This window comes from Nicotiana tomentosiformis, chromosome 5 (assembly GCF_000390325.3).
Source record: "Nicotiana tomentosiformis chromosome 5, ASM39032v3, whole genome shotgun sequence".
Lineage (NCBI taxonomy): Eukaryota > Viridiplantae > Streptophyta > Magnoliopsida > Solanales > Solanaceae > Nicotiana > Nicotiana tomentosiformis.
The window spans coordinates 121,396,682-121,420,083 of NC_090816.1; the positions used below are offsets into that span (position 1 = coordinate 121,396,682).

Here is a 23,402-nt window from a genome sequence, read left to right on the forward strand (position 1 = left end):
GCGAAGATTGCTCTCGTTAAGAGAACGATTACTTCCTGGATTACCTGCAAAACTTAAATAGGATGCACGCAAGTATTTATGGATTATTACGAGAATTTAAACATGATGCAAATTTCCCTTGGACCATGAAAGTTGTCTTTGGACGGTGAGAATGATGTCCTTAGACCATGATGTCATGGGCCATGAATCATGTGATAAGGGATTTGCATGCCATGAAATGATGTCCTCGGGCCATGAAAATGGTGCATCTGAACCATGACGCCTTTGAATAATAATGTGCAATACTAAGAGATCCTTAGGCCATGGAATGGTGTCTTCCGGCTATGAGGATGATGCCTTCAGACTATGACACCTTTGGACAAAGATAGTGATGTTTCAGCCTATGAGATGCGAAGATATAATTCTAGGTCGTATGTAAAACAAAATAGATCTTAGGCAATGCTTAGCCACAGACGAATAGAAGACAGTGCTAGGTATTAAATAGCATAATAGAGATAGTATTTAATCTTGAGGAAAAGACAGTGCTTAGCAGTATGCAATATAGGAGGCAGTGCTTAGTCTCATGCAAGTAAGGGAAGCGGTGCTTAGCTTCATGAAAAATAGGATACAATGCTTCGTCTCATGCAAAAAAATGAGACAATACTTAGTCTCATGCAAGAAAGGCAGTGCTTAGCCTTATCCAATTAGTGAGGCAGGGCTTAGCCTTATGAAGTTAAGGAGGAGATGCGTAGCCTTGTGCAAATAGGAGACAATGCTTAGTCTCATGCAAAAAAAGGAGAAAACACTTAGTCTCATGCAAGAAAGGCAGTGCTTAGCCTTATGTAATTGGCGAGGCGGGGCTTAGCCTTTTGCAGTTAAGGTGGCGATGCTTAGCCTCGTGAAAATAGGATACAATGCTTAGTCTCGTGCAAAGAAAGAAGACAATGATTAGTCTCCTGCAAGGAAAGGCATCGCTTAGCCTTATGCAATTAGGGAGGTAGGGCTTAGCCTCATGCAAAATATGAGACATCTCTTAGTCTCATGCGAGTAAGGGAAGAGGTTCTTAGCTTCATGCAAAATAGTAGACAATGCTTAGTCTCATACAAAGAAGGAAGTGCTTAGCCTTGTGCAGTTAAGGAGGAAATGCTTAGTCTCGTGCAAAGAAAGGAGACAATTCTTAGTCTCGTGCAAGGAAAGGCAATGCTCAACCTTATGCAATTAGGGAGGCAATTCTTAGCCTCATGCAGGAAGAGGAGACAATGCTTAGTCTTATGCAAAGAAAGGAGACAACGCTTAGTCTCATGCAAGGAAAGGCAGTGCTTAACCTTATGAAATTAAGGAGGCGATTCTTAGCCTCACGAAAAATTAGGAGACAATGCTTAGTCTCGATGTAAGAAAAACAATGAGTGATAGTAGAGTGTTTCTTAGCTGGAGATGCTTGTGATAGATAATCCGCTATCTTGAAGGTGGTGACTTGACGTGTCTGCAGATATTATTGTCTTATTGTGCCTGCATCCAAAGAAAAATTGTGAGTTTTGCAGGGGAAGGTTGGTTCGTGCTTTTGTCTTCTGCTTTGCCTATGCTCCTGTCTTGAGATCTTGTTTGGGTCACCCTGGGTAACATCTGGTTGTTTATAGAAATAAAGTTTTTCCAAAGAAATGCGTGCATTTGATGAATATGGTTATTTAAAATATAGTAGTATGCAATATCGACTAAGTTACATGAACCAATGACTGTGACATATTTTAGAGACATTACGGCTTCCTTGCTCTAGAATTTTGAGGGTCCTCCTCAAAATTCTTCTCCAGTTTAAAAGCAATTCTTTGATTGTTCTGCGTATGACAAAATTGGCTGGACTTGATTTAGAATTTTGAGGGTCCTCCTCAAAATTTTGCCCCAGTTTCTGACCATGGTAAAAAATGATGTGGAATTCTTATGCTTGATCTTGAAAGTTTCACACATAGATTTCATTAAGTCACTGTTAAGGTTGGCGGCGTTGGCAGTGATGATAGATTCTGGCACCCCGAATCGGCAAACAATACGATCCCTAACATAATCTGCGACAACTTTCTTAGTTACAACTTTGTAAGATACAGTCTCAGCCCATTTTGTGAAATAGTCTATGGCCACTAGAATGAACTTGAGCCCATTCGAAGCGGCGAGTTCGATCGGATCGATGACATCCATTCCCCAAGCTGATAAAGGCCAAGGTGCACTTGTTGTATTGGGTTCATTTGGTGGTACTCGTATCATATCTGAATGTACTTGGCATTGATGACACTTTTGGACATATCGGATGCAGTCCATTTCCATAGCAATCCAAAAATATCCTGCTCTTAATAGCTTCTTAGCTAAAACAAAATCGTTCATGTGCGATCTACAAGTTCCGGCATGTATCTCTTCGAGCAGATTGGAAGCTTCCTTGGTGTTAACACACCATAATAATACCAGATCTGGAGTTCTTTTGTACAGAATTCCTCCACTTTGGAAGAAATATTTGGACAATCTTCGCAATGTGCGTTTCTAAATATGATTTACGTGCTCCGGGTACTCTCCTTTTGCCAAGTATTCTTGGATGTCATGAAACCACGGATTTCCATCATTTTCTTCTTCAACATGAGGACAATAAGCTGGCTGATTATGGATCCCTACTAGAATAGGATCGATGAAATTCTTGTATGGGTGTTGTATCATGGAAGATAGAGTGGCCAACGCATCTGCGAACTCATTCTAGACTCTTGGAACATGCTTGAACTCTATCTTTGTGAATCCCTTCCTCAATTCTTGCACATAGGACAAATACGGCAATATTTTGGTATTCTTTGTAGCCCATTCTCCTAGAACTTGGTGTACCAATAGGTCTAAGTCACCAATTACCAGTAATTCTTGAATGTTCAGGTCAATGGCCAACTTGAGCCCCAAGATGCAAACCTCGCATTCTGCCATATTATTGGTACACGAAAATCTAAGTTTTGCGGATACCGGATAGTATTGACCCGTATCTGATACCAAAACTGCTCCAATACCTAATCCTTTGAAGTTTGCAGCTCCATCGAAGAACATTCTCCAACCGTCATTGGTTTCAGTGATATCTTCTCCAACGAATGATACCTCTTCATCGGGAAAATACGTTTTCAGTGGTTCGTATTCTCTACCCACAGGATTTTCTGCCAAATGATCTACCAACACTTTCCCCTTGACCGCCTTTTGAATTACATAAATGATATCAAACTCACTTAGTAGTATCTGCCATTTTGCCAACTTTTCCGTAGGCATGGGTTTCTGGAAGATGTATTTTAACGGATCCATTCTTGATATGAGATACGTGGTGTAGGCACAGAAGTAGTGCCTCAACTTCCGAGCTATCCACGTCAAAGCACAACAGGTGCGCTCCAGCAAAGAATATCGTGCTTCATAGGGTGTGAACTTCTTACTTAGATAGGATATGACATGTTCCTTCATTCCTGTCTCATCGTGTTGTCCCAAGACACAACCGAAATCCTCATCTAGTACAGATAAATAAAGTAGCAGAGGTCTCCAAGGTTCTAGTGGGACCAGAACAGTTGGTTTGGATAAATATTCCTTGATCTTGTCAAAGGCTTTCTGGCATTCTTCAGTCCAACTTGTTGCAGCGTCTTTCTTTAACATTTTGAAAATCGGTTCACAAATCACAGTTGATTGTGCTATGAAACGGCTGATGTAATTGAGACTCCCCAAGAAACTCATCACATCTTTCTTGTTCTTCGGAAGTGGAAAATCTTGGATAGCCTTGACCTTTGATGGGTCTAGCTCAATTCCTCGGCGGCTGACAATGAACCCTAATAACTTTGCAGCAGGGACTCCGAAGGCACATTTTGCGGGATTTAGTTTCAGGTTGTATCTTCAAAGTTGATCGAAGAATTTCCTCAAATCTGCTATATGATCTGTGATTCTCTTGGATTTGATGATGACGTCATCCACGTATACCTTTATCTCCTTATGTATCATGTCATGAAAAATGGTTGTCATGGTCCTCATATAGCTGGCTCTAACATTCTTTAGGCCAAACAACATCATTTTGTAACAATATACTCTACATGGTGTAATAAAAGCTATCTTTTCGGCATCCTCTTCATCCATCCAAATCTGATGATATCCCGCGAAACAATCCACAAAGGATTGGAGTTCATGGTTGGCATAGTTTCAATCAGTATGTGTATATTGGGTAAATGAAAATCATCTTTAGGACTTGCTCTGTTCAAATACCGATAGTCGACACACACTCTGACTTTCCCATCTTTCTTTGGAACCGGCACAATGTTAGCCAACCAGGTCGGACATTCAACCACTCTGAGAACCTTAGCTTTGATCTGCTTGGTGACCTCCTCTTTTATTTTCAGGCTCATATCTGGCTTGAACATTCTGAGCTTTTGCTTTACAGGCGGACACATAGAGTTGGTAGGTAGTTCATGATCCACTACGGACGTGCTCAAACCGGTCATATCATCATAGGACCATGCAAAAATATCCTCATACTCCTCCAAGAACCGGGTGTATTCTTTCTTCTCCGACGGTGATAAGTGAATGCTTACACGCATTTCCTTGACTATTTCGTAGTCTCCCAAATTAATTATTTCGGCCTAATCCAAATTGGACTTAGGCTTGTTTTCAAAGTTTTCCACTTCTATGATAATTTCCTCAGGTATTATATCCTCTTCCAGATCCTCTGAATCATTATACTTATGTTGCATTGTCTCATTACATGTCACAGTCGTAGGTTCATCGAGATATGTAATAATAATGTGAGGAACTCGACGGGTCCTTGATGGTGCAGCAGTCCAGTTCTTAAGAACAACTCCCTTCTCCACGGTCTTCAAAATAAGGCCTTCCTCCTCCTCCTCCTCCTCCTCCTCCTCAACTATCGCACCGCAATCCATGTCTTCATCATCCAGAAATAGATTCCTTATGCCAGCTAGAACTTAATTTTCTTCGGACTCCCACATTATGTCGGCTTGATGAAATGACTGGCTAAAATGTGGTACTGGTTGCTTTAGAGGGCAATAAGGACCACTCCATGGTGGCGACCAATTCTAATACTCGTGCCAGGTGTATTCGTAACCAAGCCCAAACGTTGTGCCGTGACACTTTAGCTGTATCGATTTGGTGATTCCCTGGAGATTCTTACCGAGACCCTTGCCAGGCTCATACCCTATCCATGTCAATATGCCTTCTATCTTACTTCTCCACCATTTGTCCTTTTTCAATTGCGTTGACGCGCTCGATACGATGGTATATTTCTCCACCCAACTTCCTTCTATTCTCGATGATCGGAATAGTTTGACTGGTGTAAATGGGATTACTTACATCCCTATAGATGATCACTTCTTGATGGTTCCATTCAAACTTCATGACCTGATGTAAAGTAGAAGCTACGGCCCCAACGTCATGTATCCAAAGTCATCCCAACAATAGGTTGTAGGTAGCAAATATGTCCAACACTTGAAACTCAACATCAAACTAGGTTGGGCCCATCTATAGGCTAAGTTTGGTTTCCCCAGTTGTGGCCCTTTGAGACCCATCAAATTCTTTTGCATTCATACTTCCTCCTCGTATCTCATGTAGACCTTTACCCAACCTTTTCAAAAGTAGTTAGTGGGCAGATGTTGAGACTCGAACCCCCATCTATCAGGACTCTGGCAATGAACTTGTCTTCAAACTGCACTGTGATATGCAGTGCCCTGTTGTGACTTAATCCTTCTGGTGGTAGCTCGTCTTCATGAAAAGTGATCTTGTGGCTTTCCAACACTTGCCTTGCCATGTTGGCCATCTATCCACTAGTGATGTTGTTGGGTACATAGGCTTCATTCAACACCTTCATCAGGGCATTCCTATGTGCCTCGGAGTTTTGCAGCAGTGATAAAAAGGATATTTCAGCAGGGGTTTTGTTCAGATGATCAATCATAGAATATTCCCTTGCTTGCACCTTTCTCCAAAGGTCGTCCGGGCCAGTCTCAATGACTGGCGATTTAGATGCAGTTTCTTTGCTTGTTCCTCCTAAATTCTTGGGTGTATAAACCCTACCAGTTTTGGTCATGCCTTGCGCTGCACCTGTTTCTTCCATTTTTGCTTTTCCTTTTCTTCTTGCTTTCGCAACATAATCCCATGGTATAGCATTAGACTTATAAGACGGCATTGGTGCTACCATCATGGTGAAGGGCGTTGTTACTTCACCCTCAAACGGAGTTGGTGCAGCTACCTCAACTTCAATTGGTGCCTGAGTCTGTACCATGATAGGTGTGAGAGTGACTGGATATGTTTTAGAATTATCCTCTTCTTGAATGAGTCCAATTGACCCCTTTGAGTCTCATTTTTCATCGGTCCCTATCACATTTACCCCTTCGCTCATGTGATCCGGGAGAGGATTGTTACGGATATTCGGTTCAGCCTCCTTTTCCTGTATGACTTTGGTGTCAATTAATGTCTGAATCTTATCCTTCAAAGTACGACACTCATCAATAATATGACCCTTCATACCTGAATGATAGGCATATGTATTATTTGGATTAATCCACTGAGAATAGTTTTTCATAGCAACAACGGGAATGGGAGTGATATAACCGGCAACCTTCAGTCTATCGTACAGTTGGTCTATGGGTTCAGCAATTGGGGTGTACTGTCTGGGTGGTATGCGGTCAAAATTTGGTCTAGGTTTTTGGTAGTTTTGGCGGGCTAGTGGTGAGTGGTAGTATGCTGGTTGGGTGTTATATGTATGGTAAGTGGCGGAAGGTTGTTGATATCTGGGAGGTGAAGACTGATATGTGGGTGGGAGTGTTTGGTATGTAAGAGGAGACTTTGGACCTTGGGCTACCATCACTACACCTACTTCTTTCTTCTTGGAGATACCTCCTGACTGCAAAGCTTTATTAGTGGCTTGGAGTGCTTCAAAATTTGTCACCATTGCGCTTTTGATCCCTTCTTTAATTCTTTCTCCCAATTTGATGATGTCAAAAAATTTATGGTTTTGAATAAACATCAGTCTTTTGTAGTATTGCGGATCCTGAACTCTGACAAAGAACTTATTAATTTGTTCTTCTTCCAGTGCTGGCCTTACTTTTGCAACTTCCGACCTCCACCGAGTAGCATACTCATGAAAAGTTTTCGTTGGCTTCTTCTTGAGATTCTGAATGTAGAAAACGTCTGGTGCATTTTTTGTGTTAAACCTGAATCGATCCATGAAATCTGATGTCATGCTTACCCAGTTAACCTATTTCTTTGGGCTCTGACTGATGTACCAAGACATGGCGTCTCCAGTGAGGCTTCTCATGAACAGCTTCATGCAGATTATTTCATCCTTGCCAACCCCTACAAGCTTGTTACAATATGTTCTCAAATGTACCTTCGGATCACTAGTCCCGTCGAAAATTTCGAACTTAGGAGGTTTGTAACCCTCTGGAAGTACTACATCTGGCTGAATACACAAATCTTCATAATTAAAATCCCCAATGCCTTTGCCCCCTTCGACACTCTAAACTCTGTCGGTAATTTTTTTGAGTTCCTCCGCCATGTTTTTGATGAGCAGGTCCTTTCTAGAATATTCGAGTAAGAATAGGGTCTGTTGTGGGGTATGGGGTAAGGTTTCCATATATATAGGATTGCTTTGGTGAACTCTAGGAAACTGGGCATAATGGTGTTTATTGGTTGAGTTTTGCGGGTCAGGAGTAGGCTGTGGTGCATTTTGAGGAGTGTGGTAGGTGGTGGTTTGTGGATACTGGGTCGGATGATGATGATGTTGTGGAGGGATTGGTACTGGCTGAGGGTTGGGGTTTTTAGGAGGTGTGGCGCATTGATATAGTTCAAGAGGATTTTGCGGATTTTGTGTGTTTTGGGGAGGTACCGAGTTTTGGGCGTTTGTGTTTTGTTGGTTGAGGTCGGGGGTGTTTAGGGTGAGGGAAAGGCTTGCCATGTTCCGGACATGCTCAAGTTTCCCTTGTAGTTCCAATATTTTCTGTTCCAAATGTTGGACCAATTCGTTCTGTGCTGGAGTATTCCGACTGTCCGAGGTTTCAACATTCTCTACATTGTCCTTTCTGATACCGCTTAAATCGTCCATTTTTTCTTTCCCTTTGCTTTTTCCTTTACGATAACTTGGTGGAGGAGGAGATGGAGGACATCTGGATCTAGTATGATATGCGGATGATGCCAGTATGCACGAACCAACCTTTGGGGAATAGGAATAAACAAAAGAAAATAAAAACAAAAAGGTAACCAAGTCAGTAAGGGATATTGAAAGAATGCTTGCAATATTGAACATGTTTTGCAGAATCAGTAAATAAATTTGCATCCTAATTTAGGGGACCTCGTTGTGCCTGAGATAGGCCTAAGCAACTCATAGATTTGGAGAAAATTGATGCCAATAATTGCGTCATTTCATTAATGTGATAAATGAACCAAACCTGTACTAAGACGACAATAATTATAAAGAGTTACTAATGGCTTTTGTCATATTACAATCAAAGTCTAAAACGAGTCTAGAAAGCAAATAAAACATTACTCCTAATCTATTTGGTCCCAGAGGGATCTTCTCCATGCTTGGCCTTCTTGGCTCCATCAATCAGGTTCCCCAGGTCGCGCATGTCCAACAGCAGATAAGCCATTGCTAGATGCCCTCCTTCGTTGCCCTCTGGATCCTAGCAGTCTGAGATCCTTTTCCTCATCTTTCCCTCAAGCTCCATCAGCCCCTGCTCCAAATATTCCATCCTCTCTGTTGATTTAGTAGTGATTCCTTTCCACTCGTTGATTGCTTCCATGTCCACTTTGTGTTGTTCCAAATGCCTGGCTTCAGATTCGAAAACACTTTTGCGCAACATCCTATATTCGACTTGTGCCTCAACACCATCATCTATGACCCTATTCCTCAGATTAATCCCTGGCTTGACATCTCCCACTATATCATCTACCAACCATGATGGGTAAAAGTACACATGGACGGCGTGATACCGGTCTGGCTCGATGGTATCTTTCTCCATAATGATCGTTTGATGCCACAAATGTTGTGCCTCGAACTTGAATGGAATAGTATTCCCCTTGATGTCTGCTTTATACTGGACTATATTGGAAACCCGAGGTATAACCTACTTTCTTCCAGCTTGCCTCATAACCCTTATAGGAGCATAAGGGTAGATCCCTCTCAACCCGATTAGCACTAGATGAGGAAACACTCTTGACCTAATGATGAATTTGCTGCTAGGGAACCATTCGAACATTCAATGCACTTTTTCATCAGTCAAATTGCCAAAGAAACATACACAGCTCGCATCATTTCCTGGTTGTGCAAACCTATTTGGGATAAAAGTCATTCTCTTCGGATGATGATAGGCTTTGTGGTCATTCCATGGTCGTCGCGGAAGTTTGGATGGAATTCACCTCTCTGAAAGTGTTCTTACAACCATACTTGCAGCAACAGATTGCAACCCTCAAAGTTCCCATACCCTTTTTTGCAATAGTCTTAAGCCCGGTACATCTCAGCCAAGATCATAGGAATAATGGTGTAAGTTTGCCCCTCAATTCCCTCCATTAAAGTCCTAGCTACCATAGCTAGGCGAGTGTGAATCCTTTCTCCCTTCATCTGAAATATCAACATTCCCAGAAAACAGACAATGAATACAAAAACCCGGCGGTATGTCCAACCCAAAGAGGTAATGACAAGTAACTCATCATTTTTCTTGAAACCCATCATTTTCAAGAAACCTGAGGAAATACAGTTTTCCGGTACCAACAAACCAGGGCTATCCCATGGGAGTCCAGTGAAGCCTCCTATTTCCTCTAAAAGAGGAGTTATTTCTATGTCGCCAAAATGGAAGACGACTCTCTTTTCATCCCAAAACATGGTGGCGACCTCAATTAATGCATTGTTTGGCTGAATGTCTAATAAAGAGGGTAGATTTCCGATAACTCTTTTTACATGGTTTTTATCACTTTGTGAGAGGTTTTTCCACCAATCTTGCAGCAAAGGTGGGATATTTTGAACAATACCAAACCTGGGGACTTCGTGCCTCATTTCTGCAAAACAAATAAAGTTAGCCCTTTCCCCCTCTGAATTTGACTATTTACACATTAATGATCGGCATACGGCATGTTTTCTCCAAATAATGCACATATCATGATGGTATCCATTGGGATTACAGAAATCCCGGCGGACTTTGGACAAGGCTTGCCTTAGCGGGATATCACGCGGACAACGTTCTAACCCATACTAGGTTTGGACGTGATGCATGCACAGTTAATATTAGAGTGGAGTTTTGAGAAAAGTATAGACCGGTACCCTCAAGCGGACAACTTGAGAGGGAAAGGCACGGAACCGTCGACTGCACCGCTGATCGACTAGTTTTAAAGGGTGATTTCGAAAGAGTGTGGACACTCATCAAGCGCTGCTATGGTATTAATTAGGCATTAGTGGAATATGATGTGGAGCATGCTTTATGCAAATATAAACAATACGTTGTCAAATATCTTGCATGATGAAGACAGTAAATGCAGTATTAAAAAAAAACGTAAAGACATAAAAAGAAAGAAAAACACGAGGAAGTTAGTTCGCACAATGTAGAAGTTGTAATAAAGTAAGTGAGGGAGTAAGGGTGGGTAGAGGCATGGTGTAGCAATTTAAAAGGCGACTTGGAGCAAATAAGTACGACTAAAAAAGGAACACACATGTTAGAGCCAATTTGAGCAAAATAAGTGAAAATAAGGGAAGGGATTTTCATACGAATTCTAATAGAGGGAGAATAAGAGAAAGGGTGTGCATGCAGCAATTAAAAAAAAGGAAACAGGGGCAGGATATTCATATAGCAACAAAATAATAAAAGAACGAGGAAACACGTCTATCAGAGAAGACTAATTCACATGAGCCAAGTTTGTTATGGTAAGAGCCTAAGTGTAAGTCCCCAGCAGAGTCTCCATGTTGTCGCGTCACTTTTTCTCGCAAAATTGGGTTTCGACATGTGACAACTCTTTTAAGGAGGTATTAAAAGAAGAGAGTCGTCACCTAACGGTTTAAGGTGCGTTAGGGCACCAATGTGCATATGACTCAGGTTTGACTAGGTTGCATCACCAGAGATCGGGTAAGGGCTCAAAATTACCTCGAAGATAAGGTGTTAGGAACTTTTCGAGGTCCACAATTGTGAGTCCCGACCGAACTTGAATTATATGAATTAGTTGGATAAATAAAGACAGAGAAAGCAAGTAATTTGAGAAATTTTATTATTAAAAGTCTTTGAGAGAATACAAACACTTGATTCAAATATAAAAAGGGAATAAGATGGGGGGTCCTAAGTTTTTTAGCCTAAAGGATCAACCCGTGCAACATAAAAAATACTTCGTAACTCCCTCAAGATGGGGTGTTACTCGTATTATTCAGCGGGTAAAGACTATCATCTCCTGCCACCCGATTACTATCTTTAAGTTATTACCTAAAATGCATTAGTTCAATTATAAGTCGTACCTTATGCGTGCACTACTTGTCCCATACTTATGGCCCATGAGGCATTGGACCTCTATTTTGGGTAGTTCTAGACTTTACTTAGGCTGCTCAGAAAATGTCAAAACTAGGCGACAATTCAAAACAAATAGGATTGCACTTAAGGACAGCTAAAGGCTCAAGTTATCCTCCGCAATTACACAACAAATGCACGCAAATAGATTTCTACGTTAGGCATTAGACAGTTTCATAATTGAGGAAGATTGAAGTCATTAAGCTCTATAGAAATGGTTTCTATATGATCTGATCCAAATATGCAAGCAGTTTTAGATGCAGGGCGCCACTTTAGACCTATAATTTATAAATTACCAATTTGATAGTATCTGATACTACTAAGTTGTTTATTGAGATTACAGATTATAAGTTAATAAAACCTATAGGCATGATCTCTAAGTGGTTTACACAGTAACGGACAGTAAAAATTATTGGAAATGCTCAGAATTACTCATGCTTTCTAATAGTGGCGTGGCTAAGCAATAAACAGCGTTTGAAGAGTCCAGTATTAGCACTTTAGAGCGAGTAGTAATACCATATAGATAGGATTTCTAAAGATTGGCGATTGGAACCTATTTTTTTATATTTACCTCCTATAGGCATGTTTTCTAGGTGCAATAGCGAATTAAATAATTAAAATCTTATAGGTTTGATATCTAATGAACATGGTGCAGTTATACAAATTGAAGGGCAGTTATGAAAAAAATAGCCCAGAACACATTAGGTCAAGAATTTTAGAGGTAAGAGTATGCAAATCGTGAACACAGAAGAACAAAATTGTAAAAGCCAAATGACTTACCAGTTATCAGTTGACATAAACAGACAATAGGAAAGAACCAACTCCACAATACTTTGAATATCAACAAAGAGCGAGAACGTAGAATCTTAGTGCGTCAGAGTTCCCAAGGGCTTCAATGAACCCCGGGCAGTGCTCACACCAAGAAAAGTTTAAAAAATTGAAATTCGGTAGCCTTGGCTTTCAGCCGGCCAAGAATCAGAGTATAGAATAAGAGAATAAGAGAACAATAGAGTAATAACTCTATTTTTAGTGAAAGTCTAGGATTTCCCTCCGTCTCAAAGGGGGATGGGGATGAGTTTATATAGCAGTCAAAAATCGAGCAAGCACATAAGGAAACGGAGTAAATAAAGCAACAAAAAAGGGAAGACAACATGCAAATTAATTTGAAATAAATTTAAGAGAGATATCCGGTAAACCCTAGTTTTTTAAGGTAAGTGTAAATCAACAGAAATCCAAACGAAATCAGACTCACACAATGTAGAATCAGACGTGTGTAGACGAAATACGATCCAGATTCAAGAAATAGGACTCATTCGGACAGAATCAGAGAGGTAGTACTTTCCATGTTTAGGCAAGTACCAAGTAACACCATAATCTTGCAAGTAACAACGAGATAACGCATAAAAGAAAAATAAATCACAGAGGGAATCCATGCTTTACTCGGATTTGGAGAAGATTGGGGAGACGACAGTTAGGGTTTGTGAGGAGAAGAGAAGCTTCAAGAGGATTTGGGGGCGGTGGACGGGTAAAATGAAGTTAGGGTTTGGGGTTGAGGGGTTATAAGGAGAGGTAGGGGGTTATTATGGGTCGTTGATCATTTGAGTCAACGGCCAAGATCGAAAGGGGAGTGGGGCGGGTCGTTTAAAACGGGTCGCGATCGGGTTTATTAAAGGGTTGGGCTGGTTTGGGCTGCTGAGAGGGGAGAGGGTGTGGGCTTAGGGTTTGGGCCAAGATTGGTCCGAAAATTAGCCTAGAATAGGGCTAATTGTTAAATAGGAGATTAAAAGGGATATAATTTAATAAAGAATAATTAAATAAATATATAAAAATTCTATTTATGCAAATAAATACTTTAAAATAATAGTAAGAGATTACAAAAATATAAAATATTATTTTGACCCGGACCAAAATGACAAATGCAAAATATAGGCTATGCCTGCAAGATTGTGCAAATAGCTTAAAATATCATTGTAATTATAAAATAAAGTGAAAATATTTGAAATATGTATTATGGATGCAAATAATAATTTTAGGTACTTAAGTCATCCCAAAATAATTTTAAAGGATAATTATTAGATATTTATATAATAAAAATATAGAAAGAAATTTATTTTTGAGCTTTAAAAATTATGAAAAATTATAGAAAATTCTTGTAAACTAAGTAATGACACAAAGTGATATTTTAAATATATATATATACTGTTTGAGAAAATATGAGGGCAAAATTGGGTATCAACAGTGACAGGAACAATGAAACTTAAATGACAAACAGTACCTATAATAATATAATAGGAACTAATGGAACAACATGTAATATAAAGAACCAAGAAAAAATAAAATAATTTTATAACAAATTATATATGTACTTGTCACGACCCGGAATTCTCACCATCGGGACCGTGATGACGCCTAACATTTCACTTGCTAAGCAAGCCAACTTTAGAAAATCATTAAACCAATCCTTATTCCATTAATTAAATGACAATAATTAGCTAAGATGAAATATAGTGAGTGCGGAATAATATAAAAACTACATTAATTTCTACCACCCGTATCTGGAGTCACAATTCAAGAGCATTCTAAAATTCACTAAAACTAACAGTGTGAAAAAATACAACTGTCTGAATGAAAGAAACAGTAGAACAAAAAAGATAGACGAGGACTTCAAGGTCTGTGAACGCCGATAGATCTACCTTGAGTCTCCGGATAGCGATCCAATAGCAAAATCTCGATCAACCCGAGCCGGTACCAAAATCTGCACAGAAAGTGCAGAGTGCAGTATCAGTATAACCGACCCCATGTACTGGTAAGTGTCGAGCCTAACCTCGACGAAGTAGTGACGAGGCTAAGGCAAGGCACCTACAAATCAACATGTACTATTTAACAGTATATATACAAATAACAGTAATGAAGAGCTAGACAGAAAATATCGGGAGGGGAAAACATGCTGGGGGAAATACGAGATAAGGAACTACAACAGAATGATAACTGGAACAACCAATATACTATGCATCAACAGAAACAACGAATACAGTAAAAGAAAAACGCACGGCATCACCCTTCGTGCATTAACTCTCATATCATGACACGACATCACCCTTCGTGCATTAACACTCACAATATGGCACGGCATCACCCTTCGTGCATTAACACTCACAATATGGCACGGCATCACCCTTCGTGCATTAACACTCACAATATGGCACGGCTCACTCTTCGTGCATTAACACTCACAATATGGAACGGCATCACCCTTCGTGTATTAACACTCACAATATGTCACAGCATCACCCTTTATGCATTAACACTCTCCCTTACCATAATGCAATGCATAAATAACAACAGGGAGATAGAATAGCAAGTACAAGCCTTACTTCAATATTTGGTTCCACAGTATCAATCTCAACTTTAAAATAAATACTTGATTATCACCAGAAAATTTGTAAACATGATAAGAACGATCAATTTAACAACATTAGTATAAACACGTGGTAATTAGGCATAGGAAAGAGACAATATAAGAAAAATGGGAGAAACATGGAAAACAGGTAAATTGACGGCGCATAAGTACTCGTCACCTCACATATACGCCGCTCACATGAATTTCACATAACAAATAGTCTGAGGTTCCTAATTCCTTCAAGTCAAAGTTAGACATAACACGTACCTTGCTCTAAAGACCACCTAATACTCATTTAAAGTTTTTCCTCTAGAATCCACCTCCAAACCACTCGTATCTATTCAAAAATGACTCAATAATATCAAATATTGCTAAAAGAATTAATTGCATTGCATAAATTTAGATTTCCCAAATTTTTCTCCAAAAACTTAAAAATCGACCCCGGACCCGCTTGGTCAAAATTCGAGGTTCGGACCAAAATTCATTTACACATTCATCCCCGAGCCCGAATATATGATTCGTATTGGAATCCTACCTCAAATTGAGGTCTAAATTCCCAAATTCTGAAATTTCTAGTTTCTACCAAAACCCCTAATTCTACAATGAAAAGTCTAGATTTTAGGTTGAAATCTTATAAAATATAGTGAAAGATTGAAAGAAACCACTTTAGAATCACTTACCTATGATTTGGGGAAGAAATGGTCTTTGAAAAATCGCCTCTTGTGTTTTAGGTCTTGAAAATTTGGGAACTGAATGAAAATTCCTGTCCAAAAGTCATTTTGATCAACTGTAGATGTCGCACTTGCGACCTGAGCTTCGCAAATGCGAAGGAGTCATCGCAAATGCGAAGATAAGTTCGCAAATACGACCTTGAATCTTTGCAAATGCGACAAAATGATCGCATTTGCGATCACTACCCTTCCCCGACTCCCTTCCAAATGCGAAAACTATTGGCCCAGCATCTCTTCGCATTTGCGATGAGAAGCTCGCAAATGCGAACCTCTCAGAGGTCGAAATTGTGATGCCTGATCTCGCAAATGTGGGATCAGAGGCCTGCAATAATATCAGATGCACCAACAGTGTTTTCCAAGCCAAATTTCACTCCGTAGCCTATCTGAAACTCACCCGAGCCCTCGGGGCTCTAAACCAAAGGTGCACACAAGTCTAAAAACATCATACGAACTCGTTCGCGTGATCAAATCGCCATAATAATACCTAGAACGACGAATTTAGCACCAAATCAAATGAAATTCTCAAGAACACTTTATAATTTCTACTTTCTCAACTGGACGTCCGAATCATGTCAAACCAACTCCGTTTCTCACCAAATTTCACAGGCAAGTCTTAAATATTATAATGAACCTGTACCGGACTACGTAACTAAAATACGGACCTGGTACTAATAATACCAAACATCAATCAATTCTTAAAAATAATGAAATTTTCAGACTTTTAATTTTCATTAAAAATTCATAACTCGAGTTAGGGACCTCCGAATTGGATTCCGGACATACGCCCAAGTCCCATATTTCTAACGGACCTATCTGGACCGTCAAAACATGCATCTGGGCCCATTTATCAAAAATGTTGACCGAAATCAACTAAAATCAACTTTTATGGCAAAAATTCTTAATTTCTTCAATTTTCAACATAAAAATCTTTCCATAAACAAGCCCGGACTGTGCACGCAAATCGATGAGGGTAAAAATGAGATTTTTAAGGCTTAAGAGTGCAGAATCGAGTTCTAAAATATAAGATGACCTTTTGGGTCATCACAGTTCTAAATACACAATTGTACCATAGCGAAAGACTAACATCTATCTACACAAAAAATAAAGACTAAATCTATTTGTGAGTATTAAAATGGAAAATACTCAATGTTTTAAAGGAGCTTAGAGTAGCAAGCTGATTTTCATTACTTAAAATGATAATTTATTTTTAAAAAAATAGCTTTAACGATGCAACGTAAAGTTACGATAAATAGTTCAAAGGCGAATTTTTTATTTTTATTTTAAATTAACATAGTTTTTTTCATGATACAACAATAATTGTTGCATATAATATTTATTATTGCACGCCAAATCTCTATTGTTACAAATAGTGGGTTATCTAATATTTAATCTTCAGTTAAAAAGAAAACTTTTATGCTTATGCTAGAGGTCACATTAGACTTCAAGAAAATTACCAAAAATTACTTTCTAAATACTACATTAAAAGAAAGGAATTTTTATTGTGCATTTGCAAATAAAATAAAAGAAAAATATATTCTACAACTTTGAGGTACTTTGGATGGTATAGTTATGCTATTTGGTCTTCTAATTATCAAAAGTACCTACAATCATGCATTGCCTCTTGTAAATATGCTTAAGTAGAAAAAATATAAAATTATAACAAGAAAAAACAAATTAAACTGAAAGTTCAGAATATCATAAAATGAAAATGATAAGTAAGAATGAGCCTGGCATCTTTTCTGCTATTGAATATTTTTAATATTATTTTGTGTAATATTGAAATTTTTAATCCTTGATGATTACTCTCTATTCTTTTGCTATTTAAAATTTCAACCTTTGATCCTAACGGTCCACCCAACAATACATATACATGTGTGTGTTGTGTGTATGTTAACATGTATAATTTATTTATATGGGATCGAAAAAGTAAATTGTGAATCTAATTATCTTTTTATGTAAGGATTTAGAAAGAACCTCGACATGTAATATAATACTTGGGCATGAGCCATCTTTTACTAGTATACATATATCGAAGATACACGCGACACCCTCTTAAAAATCCACAAGCCAAACACAAATACAACAGCAATTGAAATATTTCGGCTGAAATAGGGGTTGGACTGTTGGACCTTGGTTGGGAAATGGGAACTTGGGCTGGCTTATTGAAATATTTCAGTATACCCAAGTATGAAAAGTTCAATATCGAGAACCGTATCAAAGTATCTAACTACTAAAAAAGTTATATCGAATTAGTACCGAAGAATTAATACTGAATTAATTCGGTCCTGTCCGATTTTTCGATTTTTCAAATTTTATGCCCACCCCTAGTAGGATGTGTAGAGAAAGCTACCTGCAGGTCCAAATTACAGAAATCTTGCGTGGATAAGTCAGAAACTGAACTTTGCCTTACAGGAAATATCACGCTTTTGCATTTAGTTGGGTAAGATTACATGTATTTCCGATAGAACAATCTTTTAATTTGATAGAATAACGTATTGATACCTATAATTAATGCCAAAACCTTAGTGGACAAACAAGCAAATTATGTTTCCTTGACAGATAAATGCTCAAGATCAGTTCAACAGAGGAAGAAAAACTTTGAACTGTAGCACCAGATAACTAACCTCAATCCTCGTAGACTTATAATGTTTGATTCCTAGAGATACATTCTGCTTTTCAATAATAATATGGATATTACTACTCCCTCCGTTTCAATTTAGATCAGGTAGTTTGACTCGGCACGAATTTAAGAAAAAAGAAAAGAAACTTTGGAAACTTGTGGTCTTAAAAGTTTAAGGGGTAAAAGCTTTGTGGGGTCATGACATTTGTGTAGTTATAAAAACTTCTCATTAAGGGTAAAATGGGTAAAATGAAGATTTTAAAATTGAATTATTTTCTAATTGTAGATATAGAACACACTAATAAAGAAAGTGTGTCATCTTAATCGAAATAGAGAGAGTATGTATTTCCAGGAGAAAAATGACCACTATAGCATGATCATTAACCAAATATGGCCTGTAAATTCTAGCTGATTGTCGTTCTCATTCACTCAAGAGGATCATCTCCTTTCAAAAATAATGTGTGCGTGCGTCTTTTGTTTTAATTCAAAATTCTTTTGTTGCTTATGACATTGTAGTATCAAAGTTATATGAATGATTGTGTTATTATTAGATAAGAATTATTAACTTCCTTCAAGTATATAAAGAAAAAATCCTATTGACAACGGAAGATTTACCGATATTTTGCATGTATATGTAGAAAGGATGAGTAAGATTGCCGACATTCTTTTGTTTGTTGCAAGTATATTGATTTTGTACTCAATCTGGTGACATTTGATAAAAAGTCAGTATATAAATGTTACTATTTATTTGCCGACATTAATGTAAACGTCGAAAAATTTCCGACAACAAAATTTACGATGTTTGCTATAAATATTAAATAAATATCGGTAAATAGTTTTGTGACATTTATGTGAATCAAAATGACATTTAAAAAATGCAGTGGTAGGTCTATTTACTTGCAGTGATATAACTCCCAAATGAAACAAACACCGTTGAACTTTTTTCTTTCTTGTCAAGTCATTGAATGATCTCCTCATGATCGTGTTGGTCAATGGGTTCTTGAACTAATGAACCAACTGGGACTATTTTCTTGGAAACAAAATTTGAAAGGTAATCCATATATTTCCCTTCAAAATTTCTGCAATGTTTTCATCAGAATTATGTTTCGGGATCGCTTAAGAGCCTTGTCGAATGAGAACTTGTCACGTTGTCCTTCCTCCATAGTTTTATTCATTTGAAGCATCTCGTGTTTACAAAGGTAAATTTCTAAAAACGAAAGCTTCTCTTCTATCTTTTAGACATGTGGATATATATTACTTAGTTTGTATGCTATCATGGAATGGCGTTAAATTGTTTTTTAAAATTTTGAAAAAAAAATTGAGTTTGTAAGCTATTTTTTGTTGTAGTGTCCTTGTTCCAATATCAGTTTGATATTTTCCGATTTTTTGTTTCTCCCAAAGTATTGATACTTTTTGTTGATCTAAGTGAAGTTTGTTTTGATGATTGACAAAGTAACTCAGACATGAACTAGGTCTATACACAGTGTACACAGACACGGGTAGAAACAATAATCAATAATTAATTATTAACTAAATAACTAATTACAAACTACCTATGTCATATGGCTTTTTTCTAGGCTGCCACTTGGCTTAAGGAGACGGTTTGTAACGATCCGCCCAGTCGTTTTGAGAGTAATAGCCCTGATCCCTTATTAACTGCTTCTCCCGTATCTTTTTCTACTTATGTGACTTGTCGGGAGGTTTTGTTTTTGGTTTCGGAGTGTTTTGGGACACTTAATCCCTAAACAGAAGCTTAAGCCTTAGGATTTTGACCGTAGTCGGAACTGTGTGAAGACGACTCCAGAATAGAGTTCCGTCGGTTCTGTTAACTCCGTTGGGTGATTTTGCACTTAGGGGCGTGTCCGGATTGTGTTTTGGAGGTCTATAGCTGATTTAGACTTGAAATGGCGAAAGTCGAATTTTTGGAGATTTTGACCGGAAGTGTACTTTTTGATATCAAGGTCGGATTATGATCCCGGAAATTGAAGTAGGTCCGTAATATTGAATATGACTTGTGTGCAAAATTTGAGGTCAATCGGACATGGTTTGATATGTTTCAACATCGGTTGTAGAAATTTGAAGTTTCAAGTTTATTAAGTTTGGATTGGAGGGTGATTCATATTTTTAGCATTGTTTGATGTCTTTTGAGGGTTCGACTAAGTTCGTATGGTATTTTAGGACTTGTAGGTATGTTTGGTTCAGGTCCCGGGGGCCTCAAGTTGATTTCGGGTGGTAAACGGATCTTTTTGGACTTGTGAGAAATTGTAGATTTTCTGATGTCTTCAGTTCTGGTTTCCTTCTTCGCGTTCGCGATTGGAGTCCCGCGTTCGCGAAGAGGAGATGGAGGCACGAGGAGAATTGCTCTTCGCGTTCGCAAAGTGGGGGCCGCGTTCGCGAAGGTTTGTTCAGCAGTGCATCGTGAACGCGTGAAGGGGCATCGCATTCGCGTAGAGGAAGTAGAGCAGTTGGGACCCCAAGGCTTTGTTCTATGCGTTCGCATAGTGGAGATCGCGTTCACGAAGCAGCAGGCAGTGGAAGCCACGCATTCGCGAGAGGTCACTCGCATTCACGAATTAGTGATTTTTGTCAGTGATTAATTTTTCAACGCGAATCTGAGGGTGTGGCCGCGTTCGCGAAGAAGGAAATACCTGAGCAGTCTATAACATTTCAAAAACGAGGGTTTGACCATTTTTATCAAATCTAGAGTTTGAGAGCTCGGATTTGGACGCGATTTTTAGGGATTTTCTGAGACTTTGATTGGGTAATGATTCTTCACTTGTTTTTGGTAATATCCCACTAATCTATCACAAATTTCATCTTATAATTTCGAATTTGGGTGGAAATTTGGAAAAAATAGGAAGAAGTTCTTCGACTAAGATTTTGTGTTTTGATTGAGATTTTGATATCGGATTTGGATAATTTTGGTACGAGTGAACTCGTGAGTGAATGAGTGTTCATATTTTATGATTTTTACCTGATTTCGAGACATGGGCCCGGTTCAACGTTTTGCGGTGATTTTCTAATTTCTTGCTTTAGCTTTGATTTCATTAATTATTTTAGTTTCTTATAGTTGTATTGTTGTATGTAATTTATTTTGGCTAGATTTGGGCTATTCGGAGTCGGATATTCGTGAAAAAGGCATCTTTACCGATTGATTTAGTTGTATTTAATTTGGGACTATGGGATGGTATTCCGGGAGATCACCCTGCAAATTTACTTTTGAGACTACGAGGTGGTACCTCGGGAGTTCTCCATGCACATTTACTTTTTGAGACTACGAGGTGGTACCTCGGGAGTTCTCCCTGCATATTTACTTTTGGGACTACGAGACGGTATCTCGGGAGATCGCCTGTTGTTTATTTCCGTGTGTTGTACTTTTATTTCATTGTGTTTTTTCCTTTCTTGAACTCCAGTCTCTTATTATACTGTTTTATTTTCCTGCTTTATTTATTATATACTAGTGTGCCTCACATGACCTCGTCACTACTCGACCGAGATTAAGCTTGGCATTTACTGGGTACCAATTATGGTGTACTCATGCTACTCTTCTGCACATATTACGTGTGCAGATTCAGGTGCTCGTTATTAGCCGCATTATCACTAAGTCGAGACAGCTTTGGAGACTTCAAGGTATATCTGTCACATCCGTACACCTTGGAGTCTCTTTCTACTCTTCCCCATGTCAAGCACTTTTTGTATTTCCTTTTACTAGACTTTGGAGTAAAGAGATACTATTTTCTTTCTATAGTTCGTGACTCATGATGTTCCAGGTTTTGGAAAAGTTGTGTACGTCTAGTATTTTGGTTATTGTACATGCCTAGCGGCATTGTTATTAGTTATTCAGTATTTATTACAGTTAGTTGTAATTTTTGCTTCTGTTATTGATGTCTACACAGTCTGTTAGGCTTACCTTGTCGTAGAGACTAGGTTCCATCACGACATGTTTTGGAGGGATGTTTGGGTCGTGACAGATTGGTATCTGAGCTCTAGGTTCATAGGTGTCGTGAGTCGCAAACCGATTTATTAGAGTCTTGCAGATCGGTGCGGAGTCATCTGTACTTATCTTCGGGAGGCTATGAAACTGTTAGGAAAAAATATACTTCATTGATTCCTTATCGTGCGAAGTTTGTTGACATCAAAAAATTCTAAACTTCTGTATTCTTTTCTTTTTCACAGATGGTGTGGACCCGTACCGAAGGATCTGACGACCAAGGACTCGTGCCCCCTGCTAGAGCCGTGAGAGGCCGGGATTGGGGTAGATGCCGAGGACGACCACGCGGTGCAGTCAGAGCACTCGCTCGCTATGACAGAAGAGCCCCCAGCAACTCCAGCTGGACGGCAGTCACCGGAGGTGCTTATTGCTGCACCAGCCCTTCAAGAGACTCTATCCCAGTTCATGAGCATGTTCAGCACCTTAGCTCAGGCTGGATTTCTCCTACTAGCTCCTGCCACATCTCAGGCTGGGGGAAGGGCACAGACTCCCACAACCCGTACTCATGAGAAGAGGGTCTAGGTTGACCAGGCCCTAGAGTTTATCCCTATCAGCCGGTAGCTCCGGTTTAGCATGAGACTAGGACAGTAGTTTCTGAGGCGGATCAGCTCAGACTTGAGAGGTACAAGAAGTACCACCCTCCTACCTTCAGTGGATTGGAGTGTCATCGTATTCTCTGTACTATGGGCGTAGCGGAGACGAGTGGGGTTTCTTTTACCACCTTCCAGCTTAGAGGAACAGCCTATCAGTGGTGGCGTTCTTATGAGTTGAGTAGTCCGGATGAGGAAGCTTCACTTATATGGACTCAGTTCTAGGATATGTTTTGGAGAGAGTATGTCCCTCAGGGCCTCAGGGACTCATGGCGCACGGAGTTTGAGCTATGACTGTGTCAGAGTACGTAGTCCGCTTTAGTTATTTGGCCCCACATGCACCGGCCTTGGTTGCCACAGTTCGAGAGAGGGTTCGACGGTTTATTGAGGGACTCCACCCCAGTATCCGGATTAGTATGGCCAGGGAGTTGGAGATGGATATTTCTTATTAGCAGGTTGTAAGTATTGCCAGGAGATTAGAGGGCATGCTTGCCTGGGATAGAGAGGAGAGGGAGGCCAAGAGGTCTCAAGAGTCTGGAACTTATAGCGATACTCGTGCCCCAGCT

The 23,402-nt window shown here is 39.2% G+C and overlaps 2 protein-coding genes across 2 annotated transcripts; both read right to left on the bottom strand.

Annotated features, from left to right (window-relative positions):
- Positions 1–2,709: 2,709 nt before the first annotated feature.
- Positions 2,710–4,556, bottom strand: LOC138893082 (uncharacterized). The gene is made up of 2 exons (XM_070176853.1): positions 4,317–4,556; positions 2,710–3,582 (listed from the first exon to the last, which is right to left on the bottom strand). The coding sequence occupies exons 1-2, from the start codon at positions 4,554–4,556 to the stop codon at positions 2,710–2,712; spliced, it is 1,113 nt and encodes a 370-aa protein (XP_070032954.1).
- Positions 4,557–5,785: 1,229 nt separating this feature from the next.
- On the bottom strand, positions 5,786–8,068 carry LOC138893083 (uncharacterized). The gene is made up of 5 exons (XM_070176854.1): positions 7,919–8,068; positions 7,251–7,426; positions 6,914–7,178; positions 6,353–6,529; positions 5,786–6,238 (listed from the first exon to the last, which is right to left on the bottom strand). The coding sequence occupies exons 1-5, from the start codon at positions 8,066–8,068 to the stop codon at positions 5,786–5,788; spliced, it is 1,221 nt and encodes a 406-aa protein (XP_070032955.1).
- Positions 8,069–23,402: the final 15,334 nt, after the last annotated feature.

Bases quoted from the DNA above. Each gene is read 5' to 3' on its own strand.
- LOC138893082 (XM_070176853.1), bottom strand. From the start codon at position 4,556: ATGCGTGTAAGCATTCACTTATCACCGTCGGAGAAGAAAGAATACACC. The intron at 3,583-4,316 runs GTTCTCAGAGTG...GAAGAATGCCAG, and splicing joins CCAAGCAGATCAAAGCTAAG to AAAGCCTTTGACAAGATCAA.
- LOC138893083 (XM_070176854.1), bottom strand. From the start codon at position 8,068: ATGGACGATTTAAGCGGTATCAGAAAGGACAATGTAGAGAATGTTGAA. The intron at 7,179-7,250 runs GTACATCAGTCA...GGATCGATTCAG, and splicing joins ACTGGAGACGCCATGTCTTG to GTTTAACACAAAAAATGCAC. The intron at 6,239-6,352 runs GTAAATGTGATA...ATCATGGTACAG, and splicing joins CGGATCACATGAGCGAAGGG to ACTCAGGCACCAATTGAAGT.